Source organism: Crocodylus siamensis, chromosome 12 (assembly GCF_052110815.1).
Source record: "Crocodylus siamensis isolate JL-2025a chromosome 12, ASM5211081v1, whole genome shotgun sequence".
NCBI lineage: Eukaryota > Metazoa > Chordata > Crocodylia > Crocodylidae > Crocodylus > Crocodylus siamensis.
In genome coordinates, this window is record NC_143406.1 from 10,365,658 (window position 1) to 10,388,870 (window position 23,213).

Consider the following 23,213-nt stretch of genomic DNA (forward strand, 5'->3'; position numbering starts at 1 on the left):
CCGTCCCCAGCCTTTTTTGACTCCTGGATATCCAGGAGTCAAAAAACCCAACAAAGCAGTGTGCCCAACACCTGACTGCACAGTATGTGGTGCTACATACCGCACTGCTGCACTCATCTGGATGTGGCCTGCATGTCAAATTTCAGGTAGTACAAGCCTCTGAGAATAAGGGTTTGTAATGAAAAACTTAGCAACCCTGTAGCTGCTCTATGCAAACAGTGTGAAACCAAGCTTGCTGAAAATCACAGCTCTCACCAGGGCTAGATTTGTATTCAATTACTGAATCTGTGTAATTATCTTTGTAGAACTGAGTAAGACATGGATGTGCCTGAACAGCATTTCTGATGTATATCTGCTCTTCCGCATAGCTCCTAGGACAGCATATAATAGACTAAATACTATCCCTACAGTAGCAGGAAAACTATCATCTTGCTACTGCTTAAACTGTCAGAAGAAAAGTGTTGTGAGAGATTATTACTTTCCCTAATTTGTCTCATTTCAAAAGAGAAAGGCAGTTTAAAGCAAAGGCCAATGTTGCTTTTCCCCCTTAAACAACAGAACACTAGTAGTATTTGGCAATTAAGTCCTGCAGTTTCCTGTTAAGGGAAGTGTGACACCCCACTACCATTATCTCCTGGTTGCTCTAACTAAGATTCAGGAAGGTTTTGTATGAAATAAAAGAGTTAATCGTAGCTTCTTATAATTGTGTTAAAGCAGTGGATTTTTGCCTACCTTATATAATGGCACTACAAATGACTGGGGTCATGTTTATTACAACTACACTTGCATTGCGCTTATGGCACATTCATTAAAGCTAGATTGCAATTTCTATACACAAGGGGCACATTTGAGCATTTGGCTTTTTCTATATTTTTAGCAACTAGTATACTGCATTGCTTAACCTAAATGTTAGATTAATGGGTTATGCACGTAGCTGGATTTGCCTATTATACCTATTAAAACCAGATTCTGCTCCTCTTTTTTTTTTTTTTAAATGTTTCAGAATTGTTACCTCTCTCTCTCCCAGGACTGAACTGTGTTTTCGTGCAAAGTTGCTAATGTTGCTGGCAAAAGCTAAGTGATGCCCTTGAGGAAGTTATTTGCCACCCCGTCTTCAATTAGAAACACCCAGACCGTGAAAGTTCCCCTACCACACCCTGGTGCCTCGGAGAAGTTAAGGTATATCTATGAATTAGAAAATTATGTTCTTGATGAACAAGTCACATAATATGTGCATGTATATATATATATTCACCGGAAGTTAGCTTAGTAGTAGGGTACAAAAGGTTTCAATGCCTTTAAAAATATTTTAATCATTAAAAGAGTCAATCAATATGAATAAGGTCATGATGCTGTATCAAAGATAAAGACAGAAATACAGACAGCCCCACTATTAATTTTGTGCAAGAGGACTTCTAACCAAGCTTTTTATCCTCGAAACATTTCACAAATAATAGTTCTCACACCAGTCTCCCGACCAGAAATGCAAAGTGTTAGAGGCTAAAAGTCATTTGATTAAACTCTTGCTCAACTAGCCAAAATTGTAATGTGAAATTTGAAGTCAAGTGCCAGGAGCCCAGGTTGGGAGTTAGTCAATGCCAAAAGAGCAGTTGCTGGGGAGTGTGGTAACCTTACTAGGTCCCCCCAGGAATGAGCACTGAATAGCGCTCTGCTTATTGCTGCACTTTACATTATAACTCTAAACTGAACAAGTAGGTATGGTCTGCCCTCCTGCATGACCTCAGCACTTGGTATAGAAATGAATGCTTACATAGTGATCCTCTGTGCCTTCTAATCATTAACTCAGCCTCACAATACCCCTGTGAAGTACATAATTCTCTTTTAAGTTGAGAGGAAAGACAAGGTAAGTGACTTTCTTGTAGCCACCAAGACTGTCGGAGCCATGGTTAGCAATCAGGAGCTCCAGATTCCCGGTCCTGCATCCTTCTCTCCACTGCATTTAGCAAGACAATGATTGTGTTCACAGAAGTTACTTGAAGTTCTGATTCTTAACCTCCCCTCTTCCCCTTCCATAATGCCTTTGGTTATACAACATCCTAGAGTCTCATGCCACAGGAATTAACTGTCAAGGCAAGCCCAGTTTTCTCAGTTTGCTTAAGCTAGTGCATAGCGTGAACAGCAAAGTGTGGTATTAAGACTGCAATATACCACTTGTTTGTTTTGCCTCTTGTGCCCCAGAGACACGTTTCCTTGATACCTAAAGCACTGCCAGCAGCAGGTCTACAAAGTTTCTTACTTCCTGCGTTTTGAACTTAGCCAGTCTCCCCAGGGCAGTGATTTCTTGACCTTTGACATGCTCCTCAGCGACTGTAGAGCTTGCACTTGCTGTAGGCGCCTTGAAAGCTCCTGATCACAGGCCTGCTGGAGAGCTTCAGTCTTTTGCTTGTCCCAGCTTAATGCCAGAGCCAAGACTTCCGTGTCTTCTTTGAAAACCAACTGTGACAGAAATAGAAGTTACTGACATACAGACTCCTACTGCTGACAGCTTGTCTCCTGCAGCAGCTAGAACTTCCTCTAGCAACACATCCTCCTGAAGCACAACCCTTCCCCCACCGAGAACAGGTGGGTCATCATGAAAGAGATGTTGAATTGCTAATAACAGATTTGATATATTTAATCAAAACTAGGCACTCTGTGGAAAAAGGGTGCAATAGCTGGACAACTGAGACATTTTGCAGTAGTTCCAGGGGCATGATGTTGATCCCTGCTCTAGACATGCTGAAAGCTGACTCCTGTCAACTCGGCTGTACATGGGTAACCTGATCGTTTAGGTGGTCGAGTCAAAGATGGCTCTATGTGAGACTAGGCATATGTCCTCCTTATGTGGCATCAGATATGCAAGCCTGATGGACCATTCAGTTAGGTAAACATTTGAATTTCTATACCCAACTGGGGCCCCCTGGCACTTTTATCCGTAAGGAACACAAATCCCTGGCTTAACACTCTTGTGTGTCAGCCCTAATTTGTTGCCTTAGGTTTTTTAATCTGCTTGGCATCTGGAAAAGTCCAGCAAAACCTCACAACAGGACACTGAATGCTAATTCTTGCCAAACAAGGTCAATGTGCTTCGACCTAGACGAAGGGGTAAAAAGCACCCTGTTAAAAATTTGCTGATGACACTAAGATGTGGGGGGATGTGGGCACATTAGGAGGAGGGAATAGGCTACCTAGACGGGTTACAGGGGTGGGCGGATGAGAATAGGATGGGATTCGACACTGACAAGCGCAAGGTGATACACCTGGGGCGGAAGAACCAGAACCATACCTACAGGCTGGGGAACTCCCTTCTTATCAGCATAGAGGCAGAAAAGGATCTTGGAGTCATCACTGATGCCAAGATGAACATGGGCCGGCAGTGTGGGGATGCAGTCAGGAAGGCTAACCACACCTTGTCCTGCATCCACAGATGCATCTCGAGCAGGTCCAGGGAGGTGATCCTCCCCCCCTATGCGGCACTGGTCAGGCCGCAGCTGGAGTACTGCGTCCAGTTCTGGTGCCGCACTTCAAGAGGGATGTGGACAACATGGTCAGAGGACAGCAGGGCAGGCCCTACGAGGAGAGGCGACGGGACCTGAACCTGTTCAGCCTCCACAAGAGAAGGCTGAGGGGGGATCTGGTGGCCTGTTACAAACTAGTCAGAGGGGACCAGCAGGCATTGGGGGAGTCCCTGTTTGCCCCAGCACTACCAGGAGTGACTAGAAATAACAGTCACAAGCTGGCAGAAGATAAACTCAGACTAGACATCAGGAGGTGCTACTTCACTGTCAGGGCAGCTAGGATCTGGAACCAACTTCTAAGAGAAGTGGTGCTGGCTCCTACCCTGGGGGTCTTTAAGACAAGGCTAGGCAAATCACCTTGCTGAGGTTGTTTGACCCCAGTACTCTTTCCTGCCATGGCAGGGGGTCAGACTCAATGAGCTGCTCAGGTCCCTTCCAGCCCTACCAACTATGAAACCTTGTTTGTGTAGAGGGAGAGGTAAATCCAAAGACTCTCCACAATTCCAAGGTAGGGGTTTATTTGCATTATGCTGGCTGGTAGATATTGCAAAGTGCTGCCAAATGCAGCGCCATATTCAAAGAGCTTGCTTGGTAAAATAGTCTGAACTCTGGGTGACCATATTCTGTGAATGGCTGACAAAGCTCTAAGCAAGTATTTCCTTTAGAGAAGGAAGTTTGACAAACAACTGTCTGGAAAGTGGCAATGTGACACCATAGGGGAGGTCCAGGCAGAGAGGCTGCAGCAAAGTAGACAGAGACATTAAAACCTCACTGTTTGTGCCTTAAGCTGTGGAACCCCAATTATTGATGTAGTTCAAGAGGAAATTTCCCCATTTCTGTACCTATGCCCTCCTTGCTGGAGGTCTTTACTCACCTCCAGATCCTGACTGTCCAAGCTGAGCTCTGGGGCAGGTTTTTCTTTCAGTGCAGTAAGTATCTGGTCACTGAGTGTAATTTTGGTTGAGGTGTCTGTATCGCTGGCTCCAGCGTCAACCACATCCCCTCTGAGCGCTGCTTCTGGTTCTGAAGAGTAGCAGGAAGAGTGCATGTGTGGCCACGGGCATGATTGCTAATGTAGGGCTGCACAAATGCTTTGGATGAGTTTGCTCTCTCCTCTGCTACGGCTACTGCTACATCCTCACAAGTGCCTTCCCAGCCCCAGTGACTTGCTTGCAGCTTGCCCACCATCCCTCCTCCTCTAATTCAACCCCACCCTTTCAGATTCTTTCTAGCTGCCCAACCCTTCCTACCTGCTGCCTTGCTTATGATGCTGCCCTCTTTCTTCAAGGCCTCCAAGTAGAGTTCCAGAAGCTGCTTTGACTGTCGTTCTTCCTCCCGCCTGTCCAGCACTTGCTGCAGGGTATCCTGTAATACTTGGACTTGGGGTTGACTTTGGGACAGCTCCTCAGCTAGCTCTATGCATGGTACATCAATGAGCACCTGAGTAACAAAGTGGACTCCTGTCACATGGAATGATTTAGGTAAACCCTCATTTTGAATATTCTCTCTTCTTGATCCACAGCATAAGGAGGCCCTAAACCCCAGCCAGCCTCCCAAATGATGCATTCATAGCAGCAAAAGTCTCCCTGTTGAAAGAAGCCTGTGAGAGAAAGTTTTGCTATGTGCTTCCATGCCAAGGCAAATCATTCTAGTTATAAGCAGCTCTAACAGTACTCATAAATCCCAGTAGTTTTAACAAGCAGCCACAATGTACTCAGAAAGGTGTGAAATTACTGCCCAACTTTGGAATAAGAATGTTTATGCGAACTGTTGGATCTGAGTGTGACACATACCAACAGCACTTAGCATTTGAAAAAAAAAAAATCAAGGCTGTTTGCTCCATTGTTAAATGAGCACCATAAGGTACAGTCACTACAACCAAATTCTACTACATGCCAATGTAAAGAGGCAGGGAGTGGTCTAACATACAAGTGGTTTCTTCTTGGGACTGACAATGGTCAGGTAGGAGTGACTGGACCACTGCCAATCCAGTCTGCCCTATTGTCTTATACCAGAAGCAAGCATCAGGCTGATGAGGAGCCTATTTCAGTTGCTGGCTGAGCAGCCCTTCAGTTCTTCCTGGGGGGAGAGCAAGTGGGGCCCTCATAATACAGCTCCCCACCAGAGCCTCCCTGCAGAAAAATGGACCTGGCAAGTACATTGGGCACTGAGTCCAAACAAGGCAGAAGATTTTATTTTCCTGACTTTGGGTACTCTGGCAGGAGTGGGACTTTCACATGACCTAGCCAGAAGGCACAGTCAACCTCAAACTGGAACCTGAGGCAGGTCAATCAGCTGGAGATGAGGAAGGAAAGAACATGCCACATCAGTAGGGATGGCCTGGGTGGAACAGCCACACCCTTCAGGGCCAATACAAACCAAAAGAACAAGTAAAGTTGGAGGGCAGGGAAGGAGTTAAGAATTTAATCAGGCAGTCAGAAAAAAGGATGTTGCATCACCACAGAAAGATGAGGAGGAAAAAGGAGGACGGTGTTAAGTGTGGAGGGGGAGGGATACTGAGAAGAGATGAAGCAAGAGAAGACATGGTCCCAGGAAAGAGCACTGTCTGTCTAGGGGAAGGACAGAATAATCTGGAGTTTGCACTGCCAGTCAAGTGCATGTTATCCCCAGAGCTGAACTTCATTTCAGCACCCGAGTCAAGCCAGCTGCAGTTGAATTTGGACAGGCTGATAGATTTTGCTTTCCTACATTTTCACCCACTACTAGAAAACCAAAAGGCACTGAGTGGGGAGAAGGATGGTAGGCAGATTTCTGTAGTAGTTCTCATTATACCTGAAGGTCTTCCTCAGACATCAAAATGATGCTGGACAAGTCATCTTTCAGCTGCCGGGCCAGGTGTTTCCACTTCTCTTCACTGGCATCCACTTCATCTGTGGATTCTCTTGAGAGCCAGGCTGTGCCCCCATCTAACATGACAGAAATAACCAGAATCACAAGACTAAGGAACTCAAGGTTGCAAAGACAGCGACAACAAAATCCAGACAGATCCTTGTGGGAAGCTGTCCACTGGGAGTATAGTAGTTATGTATAATAAAGGAAGCAGCGTCTGGTCTATGAGCTATTGATGTTTTCTTGCCCTTGAGTTGGAGTCCTAGCTATAAAACCTATACTGCAATTATGGAAAAAGTGTTTAAAATGCTGCTTTCAGAAGCCATTCAGGAGCTGTAGTCTCTTGGGCCAACCCATCTGTGTGACTGATTAGAAATGGAATATACCATTTAAACTTTTTTTTTTTCCAGTTATTTTCTTGGTGCCTATCAAGAAGCATGAAGACAGACTTGTTACAGAGCTCACAGATTTTCTCCCCACCTCTTCATTGTTGTCATTTGCCTTTCCCACATTTACCAGTAAAAGTGTATTCATGTAGATGAATAAGATGATTTTTTTTTAGTGTAGCAGAAGATTAATATCACCTGTCCATAATAGGTTTTTTCTTCACACCTAAGAAGATGGAATGCAGAAACCATTTCTAAAATGGGCACCCAGCAAAGAGCCCTTGGCCCAACATCAGCAGATATTATTTCTGGGACATTCACAGACAAGCTACCACCATCACCACTCAGTACCTAGACTCCTGCTGGACCACTTTTCGTTTCGGGCCAATGCCACAAACTTGGTGTTGGCCGGTAAGCACAGGAAGTAATCTTCATCATCCACAATGGTGCCATCCTCTGCCAGTACTAAAGTGATGGGTTCCCAGGTCTTGTCAAGGGCTAGAACATCACAGGCTGCAGAAGAGATTGTTTATTTTTATGAATCAAGGATGCAAAGACAGCCTTGGCAGCTACAGGAGGCATCCCCTGTCCAGCACCACATGCCTGACCCCCGTCAACACATGCCAGTGCCTATGATAAACATAAGGCAGCAATCCAGAAAGGAAAGCCCAAAGCAAGGAGACATGAGATCAAGGTATTACTCTGAACACTTAGAAACTCCACATGCAAGCCAAGCCTCCTCAGTCATCAGGCAGAAGAGCAAAGGCTAAGTACACACAGCCTGGACTCTCCAAAGCAAATATAGTGTAGATTTAGCCAAAGCAATTTCCTCCTCTAATGCAGCTTAAAAATCTTTAATGCAATTACCGAGTTTAACCTTTACCACGACACGAGCTGTATTTTGGAAATGCTGATGCTGGCATGTGCAGCACTTGGCACCTTGGTGCCTGTGGGTACACAAGAGGTTTAGTTGTGCCAGGCTCCTTGAACCTAGGGAACTCGGCAATAGGTCTCGACATTCACCTCGTTCCTGAGCCAGGTGGCCATGAATGCCCAGACCCTCCTCGCGCAGCCAGGAGCTGCACGTCACAGCACTAAAGGGTCACGATCTCAAAGCCTTGGTCCCAGGGGCCAGCTGCCCAGGGGACGTTCCCGAGGGCACATTTCCAATCCCACGCGGCACGAGGCCTGGCGCCAGCTGCTGGGCAACGGGTTCCCGCTGAAGGGAGCTGCGCCCCGTGCTTCCCTCCCCAACTCCATCACCTGCTTTCCTTATCCCCTCCCCCACAACAGTCACTGCTTCAGAGGGTCCCTGCCCCGCCCCCACCCTTGGCTCCTCTCACCTATGCATCCGCCCTCCCGCTCAGGGTCCCGCCGCGCCCCCATGCCCCGCCCCCACTCTTGGCTCCATGCCCCGCCCCTTCAGCCCACCCTTGCTGCGCAGCTCCCGGAGGCAGGACACCGCCACCCCGTGCTGCTCCCGCTCGTGGTTCCGCCGGATCAGGCACTGCTTCCGCGAGGCGAGCGCAGCGCCACCCTCCCCGCCGCCATCCCGCGGCCCCGCCGCTGCCATGGCCTCCCGGCCCGAAACTGAAGCAACGGCCAATGAACCGCATCCCCTTGCCTGGCGCGGTGCACGCTGGGACCGGCCGGCCCGCGCCGCGAGGTATGCCGGGACGTGGAGTCCTCCCCTCTCATCAGCTCTGGTGCTTCCGCGCTCCGTCGCCCCGGTGCCTCCTGGAAGATGTAGTCCCAGTCCGCCCCTCGCCCGCCCGCCTTAAAGAGACAGGAGCACGAGTGAGTTTCCCTTTAGTCCCCGGCTGTCAGGCGCTGCAAGGTGTTTCTTTGTCAGGATTGGAGTTTTACAGGGCCCAGCTCTGATCTGCTAAGGGCCTGGGTTGTTATCAGCTAAACATGCACAGGCACCATGCAATAGTAGATACACATAGGCAGGGAGGTTCTTTGGGTACATACAATACCTTTTGTTACCCCAACTAAATAATAACTAAACATGAATAGTACACACACGAGGCATTGTCACCATCAAGAATGCAAATGCCATGAGTCACATCCTCCCTGTGATTTGTTGCAAAGACTTGCTAATAACACATTTAGGTTGTTGTTTTTTTTAAATGATCTTCGGGTTTTGAGTCTTTAATGCAAGCTGGATCATGTTTTCCACCTTTTATGCACAGCTGTGAGGTGATGGCTGCAGTTTGTTTGTTTTTTTAATTAAAGCTGAAATCACTTGACTCCAGGACTTCAGGCTTTAAGAAAAAATCTGACTGGTTGAGGTACCTGCAATTAAGTTGCGACTGTTGGCAACAGTGCAAATGTATATAAAGCAAGGTGCTACCGTAAACAAAGCTCATAAAAATAGTGAAATGTATTTGTAATGCATCGTGTTTTGCACATGAATTAAATAGAGTTATAAAAAAGTGCATCTGCTGTCAACTATACTATACACAAGGAAGAATATTTGCACAGCAAGGAATCACCTCTTACAAACATCAGTATAGCTCAAATACGCCAGGAAGGAGCTCGCAATGCAGGCAGGATCTACACTCACTTGAGCAGTCCAGTGAAGTCAAGAATAAAGTTACACACTTGCACAGTTTGCAAAATCGCTCTCATTATTTGTGCTTTTTAGCACATGTCAGACTTCTGGGAGCTATACAAATGAAATACTAATGAATAATAAATAGTTGTGTGTAAACAAAAACAAGGAAGTGATGCACAGCGAGCCAACAACTGCACCACTGAAATCAATAAGACTTTTGTCAATGGTTTAAGTGGTGCAGGAACAGGCTTTTAAATCCTTTTTATGGAGTTTAATCGAGGGCCTGATAGTGTTCTCATTCCCGTTGATAGTTGGTTTACTCATGAAAAGAGCCCCACTGAAGTCAGCTGACTGGAGCAGGTAGGATTTGTTGCTGCGCTGCAACCAGTTATTGTTACGGGGTTGTGACTGACTTTAATCCTGCGAGCTAAACTGTGCAGGCAAGTTCTTAGCACATAAGTTGTTTGAAATGCATGTCGTTTATGATGGGAGATAACAAATATGGGGCATGCACCATGCATAGGCATGAACCATCAGTGATTAATAACTGTCAGTGGACCTTGGTTTTAAAGAGCCTGCAGCCAAAACAAAACCATAGTGATTAGTAGCTGACAGTGGACCTTGGTTTTATTCTGGTTGCAGGGTCTTTAAAAGCATCAGTGATTAATAACTGGCAGTGGACCTTGCCTTAAAGACCCTGCAGCCAGAGCAACCTCAACATTGATGTGAAGGCCTAGGCTGACAGGGGTCTTTGGGTAAATGTGCCGGCTGCTTTACTAAGCAGACAAGGTTCTTTGGGTGAATCTGGTATCTTTTATTAGACCAACTTAAATAGTTGGAAAACAATTTTTAAGCAAGCTTTTGGGTTCAAAAACCCTTCGTCAGGCTGAGGAAGTTTCAGCAGTTGGTGTGTGCTCTTCCTGGATGACATGAACAGTGCTTTACAGTTCATCGCACCCAGGCAGAGCGCACACCAACTGCAGATGGATTTGGAATTAGTTTTGGCTAATTTGACCTCGGATACAAATTAAATACAAAAAAAAAAAAAATGCTCCTTCAGCCTGACAAAGGGTATTTATAGCCAAAAGCTTGCAAAGAAGAATGTTCCCCACTATCTGAGTTGGTCTATCGAATAAGAGATGAGGTACCCCCAAACCCTTGTCTGCCTAGTCCCTTAGACCAACACAGCTGCAGCGTACACCCCTCTCTTTTATTAGAGTTGGTCTAATAAACATGTGGAGCCCTCTTCATGCTGATTAGCGTCGATACCTTTAATGCCCACTGGAAAACGACCCTCGCCCCTCGGCCACTCAGGTCGATCGATAGTGGGGCGGTCCGCTGCTTCTGCCTGGGGCCGGCGGGGCGCGGGAGGCGTTCTGGGCGGCCGGGGCGGGGATGGATTAGGCGGGTCTGGAAACATGGCCTCCTCGGAGCAGGCAGAGCCGCCCAGCCAGGTAAGCGGCGGCGGCGCCTTCCCCTTTCCCCCGCTGGGGCCGCGTCCCCCCAGGCCGCAGAGGCGCGTGCGACGCCCCCTCCCCCGGCGCTCCTGAGGCGGGCGGGGCAGGCTGCGGGGCCTCCCGCCGTGGGGCCCGGGCAGTCCCCTGCAGGCGGGGGCGGCCGCGTGTGGCCCGGCTGCTGGAGGAGCAGCGCCTCGGGGGGCCCGAGTGGCCTTGCCTGCGGCGATTGCGGGCTCCAGTGAGGTCTCAGGTGGGTGAAAACGGTCACCCCCTTCCCTCAAAAGTGGGTGAGAGGCGAAGCACAGGGCCCATTGGGGTCCCTCCCCACCCGAGCAGGTGCCACGATTCGCCAGCTCCTCGAAGAGCGCGAGGGGACGACTCGTAGCCACGGTGGGGTTGTCAAAGCCGATGGCAGCCTCATGACGGGGGCAAGCTGCGTGTGAGAGACCCTGTGGAGCGAGCAGCGCTGTGGGGACCCCTCACGAAGGAGGAGGCTACAGAAATGAGAGCTATCCTAGGGTTGATGCGCAGTGGACTGGATCGTCAGACTGGTGGGAGTCGTCTGTGGCTCTGTGTCCAACTGGGGGCAGCGTCAAGTGGGTCTGGCATCTCTCCCAGTCTTTTGCCAGGCATGTGTCTTGGTCTTGCACTGTTCTGTGCTGTAATTAGTAACTTGGATGATAGAGCCGAGTGCACGCTTATTAAATTGGAGGATGAGACTGAGCCTTATGGGCAGAAGAAACTTTGGAGGGAAAGGATGAGGATTTAAAATGACCTTGAAAACTTTGGAGTGGGGGGAAGTCTGAAATGAAACGGATAATATTCAATAAGGAGCAGTTAAATGCAAAATGAAGATTGACTAACAGTGTTGCGGTATTGCAGGAAAAAAACGGAGAACTGGCTGTACTGGCTCACAGTTTGAATGTGACTGAACAATGTTATAGTGTTGGAACGAGCTGTTGTCATACTGGAGTCTATGAACAGGAGCATCTGTGCTGGGCATGAAAAGTGGTCAGCACCGGTGAGGTGCTTTATCCAGTCCTGGGTGCTTTGAGAGACATGTGGACCAGTTGAAGAGAGTCCAGAGGAGAACAGCAGGCATGGCTAGATATCTTGAAAATATATTACATAATGAAAGGTTGGAAGAATTGGGGTCGTTTAGTGAAAGAAAGAAGGCAAGAGGGATTTGAGAGCAATCTTTGGATACAAAAAAGGTCTGTTATAAAGAGCATGGTCATTAGTCATTCTCTGTGGTTACTTAGAGCAGGACAAGAAGTAATGGATGATTTCGATTGGATATTAGGAATAACAGGCTAACTCTCAAGGTGTTTAAACAGCGGAAGAGATCATCTAGTGAGACAGTGGAATGGGTCATTGAAAGTGTTTCAGTGCAGTTACACAACACTTGTTTAGGTTGATTTAGATGGAAGAGATACTGCCTGCGGCAGGGGCTTGGGTTAGAGATCTCCAGATTCCTTCCAGCCCTGGTTTTCTATAGTTTAATGATAATGAGAGACAAGGAATAGAAAATATGTTTTCAGCTGGGATTTGAAACCAGATGGAGTGTTGGTAAAGAAGATAAGCAACAGGAGCAGCTGTGAAGAAAGCTTGAGCACCAACAATGTGCAAGGCCTTTTCTGTGAGGAGTTCAATGTACATGTCTTCAGAAACCAAGTGGGAAGAGGAGTAGTGGCACATAAGGCCCAGGAGACTGGCTCTGGCAAAGCCAAAGAGGATATTTAAAAACTATGGGGAGAATTTTTATTTTAAACTGGATCCTGAAGGGAATGGGGCAGCCTGCAGAGGAGATGAAGAGCTTGAGCTATTGTTTATACATGCAGGTTTACCTGTGATGGTACCTAAGGAAACCACAGAGGGGGGAGCTGCAATAGTAAAAAAAAGGATGGGAGACGTGAAGGTCTGGAGAAGGATTTCAGGCAGCAGGAAGGAAACTGAGGGAGTTCAGGCCTGCCACCAACGCAGTTACAACTCTGATTTGTGTTGTCTGCAAATTTGCACTGGTTTGACAAACATTGAGACTCCTGGGTGGATCCCAGTAGCTGAATTCAGGTTAGGTTAAGCCAGCTGGGAACAGATTCATACTAAACTGAAATAGAACGGAGCTAAATTATTTTATATGTATATGTATCCTTTTACTTGAATCTGTGTAACTGTCCAAAGATAAAGGTAGCAGGTTAAAGCTAAGCTTTGCTGGACTTGGTTTGTTACTGGCCTTGCTGGTGTGTTATGGTATGGGCATTATAGGGCAGACCTGGTCACTGTGGGTAAATGCCTGGGATGGACAGGAGCTGACCAGTAGCTCAAGGGGCTCTACAAAGAAATCTGGTGAATGACCGCACCCCCTGGAAAGTTGGCTTGCTTAAAAAATACTAAGTTCTCATGCGGTTGTATATGGTGTTGCCTTAATTCATTCTTCTAATGAGTCTTCTTATTTCAGTTATCCTGAACTGCATTGCCTTGAAAGAAAGTATGATGGTTTGGAATGGAAATGTCTCCTTTTGTGCAGGCCCAATAAATATGACTTAGCAGTTGGGGCACGAGAACTTCCTGGGTCTTAACTCCAGCACTGGCATTGACTTCTGTGATGCAAGGCAAATAATTTCATTGGCTTCTCTGTCTGCTTCCCCCATAAAGTTGATATAGTAGTGCTCAACTAGCTCATCAGTCAATGTTTGTTGGGTTTGAGATGGGATGGAATCCTCTTCTCTCCTATACAGCCTGCTGGAGGGTAATTTTGTTCCACACAGGGCAATTTATATGTACTTGTGTGTGTGAGTGACCTAATTTAATTGGGGAGCAGATAAATATGTTTTTTGGCTCTGCTGGAGGAATGGCATCTGCTGCCTGAAGCCATTCTGGGTGGAAGGGGCTGGTTAACCTCTTGCTTGCTGGACTCCACTATCATATGTGTAGAGGTGCTGGCATTGCAAACAGTCGTAAAGCAGCTGACTCCCTTTAAGCTATTGGAATGTCATCATTCCAGCTGGCCACCGCTGAGGTGTAGGGCAGGCCTGGAGGTGTGTTTAGACTCATGTAGGTGAGGTGGCACTGAACTGTGGTTAAGGAGAAGCTATTGCCATGCAGTAATCTTTAAAGATCATTCTTCAGAGAAACAGCCCTGCTTGTGCGTGGCATTCTTTTCCCTCCTTATGTACTAGTCTGTGCACTCGCATGCAGCCTGCCTGCTGTGTCTGTCTTTTCCAAGTCCTATCAGTTTCTGCAGCTGATTGCCCCTCTTAGAATTTTATTGCCAATTCTCTATGGTACTGGCAGCGTGTCCTGCACAAGGTTTGATTCTGGGAAGTGCTAAGTGCTCTCAAATTTCATTGACTTTTTTTTTTTAGTAAGGCAGGATTTGGGAGAGAGAGCGAACAAAGTCTCTAATCTCAGACAAAGCAGCAGGAGCAGGGGGCATTGTTGGGCTAAGATAAAAATCATAACAAATCTTACTGCTAATATGTTAATGTAGACTCTGATCTTGTTCTCACTGAAATCATGGCAAATTTGACATCACCCTCAACTAAGGGCAGAGTGCACACCTTAATAACTTACACTAAAAGTGTTTACTTTTTACTATCGACACTCTTTGTTTCATACTTTGGCACAAGCAGAAAGGTATATGGTATAACCCTTCTTGACCTGCTAGTTGCTTAGTCCTCAGCATTTTTCCTGGCCAGGATGTAATTAGCTCTAATAATGAAAAGAGGACCATCAGTTTCCTTTTAGTTTCTCATCTGTTTCTACTTAGTTTTATTTTATAATGCCCACGTATTAGTACATTGCTGCAGTATGTTGGTCATAAGCAGTGCATGGGGATATTGGGGTCCAGACAACATTTCTTGATAAGGTTATATACCTATTTTCAAAAAGGCCATAACATTTCTAGTAGACTTCTCAGGCCTTTGACAGTGCCTTTTTGAAATAATCAAATAACATCAAAGATCCTCTTTTTCCCCTGAGTGTTCCAATAATAAAGATGGGGAAAAGAAATGGAGGAAGCATGATGAAATGAATAGGGCTGTTTTAAAACATCAGTTTCCTAGTTTTGCTTAGGACATCAGTATTTCTGTGATGGTGAACTCTATGGTGCTAAACGTGATGACTGAGCCTTGCAAGCCAGCAGCCTTGGCTTCCAGTTTTCCAGCTAACTGTGAATGCTTTTGCTACAGGAGAATCTTGAGCATCTTTGAAATATTTGGCGATGGTGCTATAGGATTAGATAATATTTTAAATTTTTCAAGCCACTTGATTTGGTACACAAATGATACCTAATTAGTTGTATAATTATGTGCAGAAGCTGAGAATCCACTAACCCAGAAATCAGCTTGTGGCAAGTCTGTGTGAGTCATAAAAGGCTTGAAAGTCAATGGCTGAGTGGGACTTGGTGCTGAAATGGGTACTGCAGTGATGACAGTGGGCAGAGTTTCTCTTTCCTGAAGTAAAATGCTGCAGAATGGATTATGCTCAAGGGACCAACCATGTCTAGTTTAATGTGGAGGCCAAGCTGGAGAGATGATGTTGTGAATGGAATGCACTGTTGGCCTAGCACCTTGTACTCACAGAAGTAAAAGGAGCTGTAAGACCCAAGGATTAAAATGTTTTATGCGCAGCTAAACATGCTTTTCAGTTGCATCAAACCCACTCTGGTCTGAAACCAAACCCAGCTGTTTGGTCTCTCCCACCCTCTTGGAAAAGAGACACCTAAAGCAAATTTTAGAGCTCTTGAAAGGCCCTTATTTGTATGCATAGAGACTTAATTCCTCCGTCTGCTGCAGAACCTCATCAAGACAGCCTCCTTCCAGGCCTGCCACTGTCTCTGACCTCTCCACTGAAACTGCCAGCAACAGATGATCTGGCCACTGGCGTCCACCAAACTAATTTTTCAAGTCTGCTAAATAATCATCAGACGGAAGCAACATGTGTTCTTTCCTGCCCTGGCTCATTTTCAAGTAGTGGTCTGTCTTATAAGGCCAGTCCTTTAGCAATACAGTTATCCCATTTGCTGTACAAGGGAAATGTATGGTCTCCCTTTACATTAAAAAGTTGTAACCATGGCTGATGCAATAAAACTACCTTAAATAGTCCAGCTAGGCAGGTGCATGTAGTCTGTATGTTTCAAGGTGGTTCTTGATCAGAGCACTTCAGTATTTGCCCGATGAGTATTCAGGATCCTATATGGTTTTCCTACAGGGCCTTTAGAATCATAGAAAATTAGCATTGGAGGGGACCTCAGGAGGTCATCTACTTCAGTGGTTCTCAACCTTTTTGTACCAGGACCCATTTATAAACATTGATGGCCAGTCCTGACCCAGTGCTCCTCATTCCTGACCCATTGCCCCTTCCCCCAGGCCTCAGCCCTCCAGTGCGTGGGGTAGGAGGTGGGTGTGTGGGGCAGGGAGGGATGTGTGGGGGATGGGAGGCCCTAAGCAGCCCCCTTGCAAGCTGGGACAAGCTGGAACATTGCTAGCCTCCAAGGGAAAAGCCATGGTTTCTCACATTTTTCTCACTTAAAGGAGAATCCATTTTTGTAAGTTTGTTGATACATTTTTTTAAATTTGTTCACAACCCGTTCACGTGTATTCTTTTGGGCTGTGACCCACAGGTTGAAAAATGCTGATCTAGCCTGACATCCTGCACAAAGCAGGACCATCGCCAACGAGATCGCTCCAGCCAAAGCTTTCTCTAGCCGGGTCTTAAAAACCTCCAAGCATGGCGATTCCACCACCTCCCTGGGTTCCAGTGCTTTACTGCCCTGTTAATGAGAGAATTCTTCTTAATATCTAACCGAAACTTCCCTTGCTGCAACTTGAGACTGTTGCTCCTTGTTCTGTCATCAGCCACCATTGAGAACAGCCCAGCTTCATCTCTTTTGAACCCTCCTTCAGGTAGTTAAAGGCTGCTATTAAATCCCCGGTCAGTCTTCTCTTCTCTAGACTAAGTAAGCCCAGCTGCCTCAGCTTCTCCTCAGCAGTCATGTGCCCCAGCCCCCTCACCATTTTCCTTCCCCTCCACTGGACTCTCTCCAATTTGTCCACATCCTTTCTGTAGTGGGAGGTCCAAGACTGAACACAGTACAGGCAGTCCTCCGACTTACGACACAATTGGTCCTGAAAACCGCGTCTTGAGTCGAAACGTTGTAACTCGGAACCAATTTTCTCATAAGAAACAATGTTATAAATGGGGGGTTGGTTCCTGAACCAAGGTCCAGTACCCTATTTTCACTAAAAATACCCCAGAATTTTGTACTCGATCAATTATAGGTGAGTAATATAGCTACATGAATGTATTTATATTGTAAATACAATCACATTGATTTGGAAGGACTTCTTTGAGGGGACTTAGCTGGACTTTTGGAAAGGCTCTTGGTTGGACTTTTTGATGGGTTCTTCGCTGGAGTCTTCCCAGGAGTCTCGGTTGCAGGTTTTTCTGGAGTCTTGTCTGCTTTCTTAAAGAAAGTGTCCAAGGAAGTTTGGACAGATGTTCTCCAGGAAGATGAGCGCCGCAGCAAACCATAGCCTGGCGTCGGATCAATCGTTGTAAAGTCGAAACTGACGCCATAAAGTTGAAACAGGGTGTCGATTTAGAAACGTAAATACTCAGAAATATTGTAACTCAAAACATTTCAACTCAGACTGCCTGTACTCCAGATGTGGCTTCATCAGTGCTGAATAGAGGGGAATAATCATTTCTGTGGACCTGCTGGCAACACACCTATCAGTGCAGCCCAGTATGCCATTAGCCACCTTTGCAACGAGGCCACACTGCTCGTTCGTATTCAGCCTATTTCCCACTGTAACCCCCAGCTCCTTTCTGCAGAGCTGCTGCCCAGCCAGTCAGCCCCCAGCCTGTAGCGAGGCATGGGATTGTTCCGTCTGAAGGGCAGGATTTTGCACTTGTCCTTGTTGAATCTCATGAGATTTCTTTTGGCCCAGTCGTCCAATTTGTCTAGGTCACTTTGAATCTTAACCCTACCCTCCAGCATATCAACTACCCCCTTCTCCCCCCCGCCAGCTTGGTGTCATCTGTAAGCTTGCTGAGGGTGCACTCTATGCCATTTTCCACATTGTTGATGAAGACATTGAACAAAATCGACCCCAGAACTGACCCCTGGGGCACTCGACTTGATACTGGCTGCCAGCTAGACATCAAGCCATTGATTACTACCGTCTGAGCCCGATGCTCCAGCCAGTTTTCTGTTCAGCTTACAGTTCATTCATCCAGCCCATACTTCCTTAGCTTGTCTGTGAGAATGTTGTGGGAGTCCATACCAAAAGCCTTGCTAAAATCAAGGTATACCACATCCACTGGTTTCCCCTTGTTTCATATGCAGGAATGAATCACTTCAAATCCAGAATTGGTCAACTTCCAGGGCTAGCCAAATGTCCCACAAGTATGCAGCACTAGTGCACAGCAAATATTGGATTGAATACAATAAGCAGTGTTTAGGGCATTAGTAGTGTATTGCTGTTGATGTATGGTCTGTTGTGAGTGCAGAGATGTGGGGATTGAGGCACCTGGATTTCTTTTTCACTTTGACACTGATTTACTGTGTGCTCCTGGACAAGTCTCTTAACCTCTCAGAGCCTCAGTTTTCATAGCTGTAAAGTAGGAATAAGGAAGTTAAATATCACATTAGTGTGGAAGACCTAATTTCCTGTTTAAAAATGCTTTGAGTTCCCTGGAAGTTGTTACAGAAGGGCAAAGTGTCTGTATTCCAAATAACCAATTTACATAAGCAGGTCTTATGACATAAGCAGGAATAATGACATGGAAAGTTGCCTCTGTAGCTACATGTGACTCTGGGAGTTGAGTGAAGTTTCCTGGTGCACCTGCTGCAATGCATGTTCACAGAAGTTCTGATCCAAACACTGTTGCAGTCATTTCCATTGACCTTAGCGGACTTTGAACAAAGCTCACAGACATCTGGTCTCTGACATCGTCCTTAACCATGAATATGGAGTGGTGGTATGGAAGTTTGGAGAGAGAGATGTACAACTGTGTCAAGCAAAGCTGAGCAGAGATTGTTGCCCATTCACCTAATACTGTCCTTAGGAACTTGAAGCATTTTCAAAAGAGTGAATCCTACCTGCCCACACTTACTGGGTTTTGCATTTGATGCTGAAGATGGTTCAAGGTGTTTGGCAGCCAGGGAACTGGTTAAAACTTTGGACTGACTAGCTGTCCAAGGCAGGGAAAGTCTGCACACTTGACCATTCTAGTTCTTCAATGGGGTGGTATTGGCAAAGGTGGGCCTTTATTTATGGCATTACCTGAGCTCTGATCTAGCCTTCCACACAGGGTAGTCATAGGAAAACCACTCCCGAGGCTCGTGTAGTGAGGAAAATAGGCCCTGTGATGCTCCCATCTCAGTTTCCCTCTCATATGGTCATAAATAAACTTTTATACCACTCTTAATAGTAAGTTATCCCCCATACTTTGATATACTGTACAGCACCTAGCACTGAGATCCTGGTCCCTGGTTAGAGCCCCTATGTGCTACAGTAATACAGAGAATGAATAAATAATGCATTTCCTTCTTTGAAATCTTCTCCCAAGCGTGTTTAATCCCCTGGACATCAATGTTCTTGCACTGCAGCCAAACAAAATGTTTGAAAAGGTACCCACATATCCTCAGTCTCCAAACTGTTAACTTAATCTTGGTATCGAAATACATCTTGCAAGCTACACTTTTGTTTTAATATCCAAATTTCTCCCGCTTTTTCTGGAGGACTGGGGAGACCTTGAGATCACTTGATGGCTTTCCTGACCCTGCCATAAAATCTTGGTGAACAGGATGAGGAATGGAAGAGGTAGTGAAATACGAAGGCAGTGGAAGAGCCTGGAGAGGGAAAGAGTATTGTCCGTGGTAGCTGGAATTGGGTGGCATGCACTGCCACCCTCTGATACCTTTGTGTCCTGCTGGGAGAAAGGGGAAGCATGCACTCCAATCTCTGAGTCCTGGCATCTGCATGGATGGCTGGGAACAGTGAGACTGCAGTGTCCATGAGTTACTGGTGCCCTCTTGTGGTAAATGCTAGTCTCTTATAGAGGTACAGGTTGTAGCCGTGTTAGTTTAAGGACATAGGCAGACAAGGTTCTTTGGGTAACTCCAATATCATTTATTAGACCAACTTAAATAGTTGGGAAAATTCTTCTTTGCAAGCTTTTGGGTACAAACGCCCGTCGTCAGGTTTTCTCAGCCTGACAAAGGGCGTTTGTACCCGAAAGCTGGCAAAGAAGAATTTTTCCAGCTATTTGAGTTGGTCTAATAAAAGATTTTGGGATTTACCCAAAGTCTCTTATAGACTGTTCTTCAGCATTTTTCAGGTGGCAAGATGTTAAGGCACTTTGGGAGAGTGGCACATTGTGCTGGAATGACTCGTGTGGCATGAGTAGGGAGAGCTGCTCTGGGTCTTTATGGGGTCACTTGAGGGGTTAGCCTGGGTTCTTGCCTGCACACAAAGGTTCACCTTATGCCAGCAGGCAGGGCCCATGCTCTCTAGCCCAACCTCAAGATTTGTCTTTACTATCAGCAAAGCTGCATTTTTTAACTTTGGGATGACCAAAGCCATGAGCCATGTTGCAGAAGACTATGGTGGAAGTAAGGCTATTTAATTTCGCCACAAGGTAAAGTGAAAAAGGTGGACTCCAGGGAGGGTCTAGAGGCACCTGACTATGGAGATTTCTCCCTGTGGCAGAACACAACTTCCGTGTTTTTATCTCGGGACAGCAATGCGTGGTAGGTACTCCGGGGTAAACAGCTTAGCTTTCTAGCAGCAAAGACAAACCCATAGTGTCTGATGTAGGTAGAACATCAGTCGCTGATTAAAAGGTTACGGCTGCTCTGAGCATGGGAAGTGAGCAACCACAGATAATGTGTAAGCTAAGCCTGGAAACTGGGGGCTCCAGAGATCTAAATCCAGCTTGACCACTGACTTGTGCTGTCTTAAGCAAATGTTTTACACTTCTCTGTGTCTTGGTTTCCCAATTTGTATCATGAGGGGGTTAATACCAGCCTCGCAGGGGAGTTGTGAACTTATCCCAAGGTGCCTGTTCCCTTGGTATCCCAGGTTAAATGCAAGGCACTTTGAAAATGAAAAGCATCATGTAGGTGTTATCATTACTAACCTGGGCTTAATTGATTTTTTTTTTTTTTTTAAACATGTGGAACAAGTAACATTTGTGTTTTTCATTTTGACAAATTCATTTCTTAATACTTTTCACTGTGGGGAGGAAAAGGTATCTCTATTTCAAAGTGTGGAAAATGGGGATGATAAAATGTAACGTTACCTTGCAGAGTTTCTGTGAGGCTTAATTAATTAACATCTTTGGTTACTTAATTGGTTTGACATCTTTGGATTAGTGGTGCTAAAGAAAGGCAAAGTATTATTGATTCCCAGAAATGAGACAAGCCCAGACTAAATTCAGTGAATTTAGGGGGGAAATAAAACATTGAGGCAAAGAAATGTGCCTTTGACCTCGATGTAATAGTGTTACTTCGGAGAGTTAAAGCAGCCCTTTCCCTCCTGAGGAGCTCAAAGCCCTTTGCAGATGTTAATTGCAAACTACAGGTAGGTGAACTGCTGTCCTTATTTTACATGTGAGGAAACCGAGGCACAGAATGAAGTAGTAACTTGCCCAAGGCGACGCCGTTGGTCAAGGATTGCAGCTAGGATTTGAACCCAGAAATGTTAAGTTCTTACCTTATGCCCTTTCCACTAGCTTTCTCTGCCATTTGCTTCTGAATCTGAGTTAACAGGAAGATTTCTTTCAAAATGTTAATGACTCATCCATCTGTCGCTGATCTCTTTGGCTCATAATTCTAATGGGTCCTTAGAGGTGTCAAGCACCTGCAACCTTACTGGTTTAAGTGGGAGTGGCAGGAACTCATTATCTTTCAGGCTCAAGCCTTTTGGGTCGTATAGATTCTTTGGTCCATGACAGAACTGCCATTGACATCAGTAATGGCTCTGTGTGCCCAGATTGTGGTTAGGTGCTGTGCGGCCTGAATATGCAAGCACTTCTGGCTGTGTCCATCAGGTGGCAATGTAACCTCATACTTCTTTTCTCTGCCTTGCAGACTGGCTCTTCCCCTGGTCCCGAGAATGCGGCGTCCCGAGAATCACTGGTGAGTCCATCAAGATGCAGCATATAATTCCTTTCACACAATTAAACCCTGTTGTACGAGCGTTTCCCTCAGTTGCACCGTCTTGTATCTGTACTTCTCCTTCTTTTGGAGCAGGTGTTATACTGAGAGAAAAGGTTGAAACGGTCCAGTGCTGCCCGTCTGGTGACCTCGGATTTCTGACCTTTGGCCATCACCTTCTGCCTTTCCAGGGGTTAGATATGGGTCAGCCAGGCCTCCCTGCTTATCCGAGACCTGTGCTGTCCTTGAGCCAGAGCTGTTTGTCCTAAATGTGTGTGTGTATGCTGATGATCAATGCCTATTAGTAAGCAGTCTGAACCCACTGAAGGAAGATCTCTGTGGCATGATTTGAGCTGGGGTCCTAAAGGGTACTGTCTAATAAGACAAGCCTCTCAGTTCAGAAATGTCAGCCTGAGCTGACTCTACCCTCAAACTCACCGTGAATGAGCTCAGAGGTTGCTGCCAGCCAGTGTTTTGACTTCTTGAACTGTTTTGGAAAGGGCTCTGGGATTATTGTGTGAGATGATAACCAAGTGAAATCCTACAGTGAAGTGGGTTGGGAACAAAGCCATCAGTTTTGTCTCCTGGGCTGCTGTAACTTCTTGTTACAACCTCCTGGTTTTTCTCCTTGGCCCTCTGCAGCCCAATCAAAACGCTGCCAAAACCATGTGCCCTTTTACTACTCTAAACGCATCACTCCTCTCTTTAAGTCTCTTTTCTGGCTCCCCCTTGGTGATCGTGTTGAATGCAAGCTATCTGCAGTGGGAGCTATGTGTGCTGTGTGTGTAATATTAAACACCAGCCGCTCTCCATTATGGCCCTGTATTGGTAGTGTTAAACCATTTCTGTATTTGAATCTTTGTCTGAAGCTTCTGGGAACAAAGCTTTAAAGGAAAGAGTCTTCTTTTTAGAGACTGAGGGCTGTCCTACCCTCCCTTGTCTCTCCCTTAGATAATGCTGGAGCGCATGGACTCTGGTGAATTTGGAGACCTGAGTAGTCAGGCCTTGCATCGCAGATCCCTGTAGCCACGTATCATTGCAAGCCGACCCTAATTGCTTGGATCTCTCTGTGCTGAGATTTCCCAAAACTGCTTTTTTCTTGCTGACATTCTGTGCTTTGTGATTGTATTTTTTTCAGGAAGACCATAACGGGCTGAAAACCTTCTCAGCCGATCTTGGATTAGAGTTTACTCTGTCTCTCCAGGCGAACTCTGACATTACCTTCAACTTAATTAATATCTTTCTCCTCCTTTATATACTGCTGCATAATTGCTC

At 46.1% G+C, this 23,213-nt stretch overlaps 2 protein-coding genes across 2 annotated transcripts in view; one reads left to right on the forward strand and one right to left on the reverse strand.

Annotated features, from left to right (window-relative positions):
* Window positions 1–1,293: 1,293 nt before the first annotated feature.
* On the reverse strand, window positions 1,294–8,384 carry DFFA (DNA fragmentation factor subunit alpha). Its single transcript, XM_090023591.1, has 6 exons — window positions 8,186–8,384; window positions 7,106–7,267; window positions 6,312–6,445; window positions 4,769–4,958; window positions 4,393–4,541; window positions 1,294–2,457 (listed from the first exon to the last, which is right to left on the reverse strand). Exons 1-6 carry the CDS (start codon window positions 8,325–8,327, stop codon window positions 2,254–2,256), a joined length of 981 nt encoding a protein of 326 aa, XP_089879717.1. The 5' UTR covers window positions 8,328–8,384; the 3' UTR covers window positions 1,294–2,253.
* Window positions 8,385–10,680: 2,296 nt separating this feature from the next.
* The window catches only part of PEX14 (peroxisomal biogenesis factor 14), an 88,841-nt gene continuing 76,308 nt past the window's right edge, over window positions 10,681–23,213 (forward strand). Inside the window, exons 1-2 of the mRNA XM_090024488.1 lie at window positions 10,681–10,768; window positions 21,873–21,920. Of these exons, the coding sequence (XP_089880614.1) occupies window positions 10,733–10,768; window positions 21,873–21,920 (84 nt within the window). The 5' untranslated portion in view covers window positions 10,681–10,732. The remainder of the gene's footprint in view (window positions 10,769–21,872; window positions 21,921–23,213) is intronic.

Excerpts from the sequence above, each read along its gene's own strand:
- DFFA (XM_090023591.1), bottom strand. The coding sequence starts at position 8,327 with ATGGCAGCGGCGGGGCCGCGGGATGGCGGCGGGGAGGGTGGCGCTGCG. Across the intron at positions 4,959-6,311 it reads TGTCTGAGGAAGACCTTCAG|GTGCTCATTGATGTACCATG; the intron begins GTATAATGAGAA and ends TTTGTTACTCAG. Across the intron at positions 2,458-4,392 it reads TGGACAGTCAGGATCTGGAG|TTGGTTTTCAAAGAAGACAC; the intron begins GTGAGTAAAGAC and ends TTTCTGTCACAG.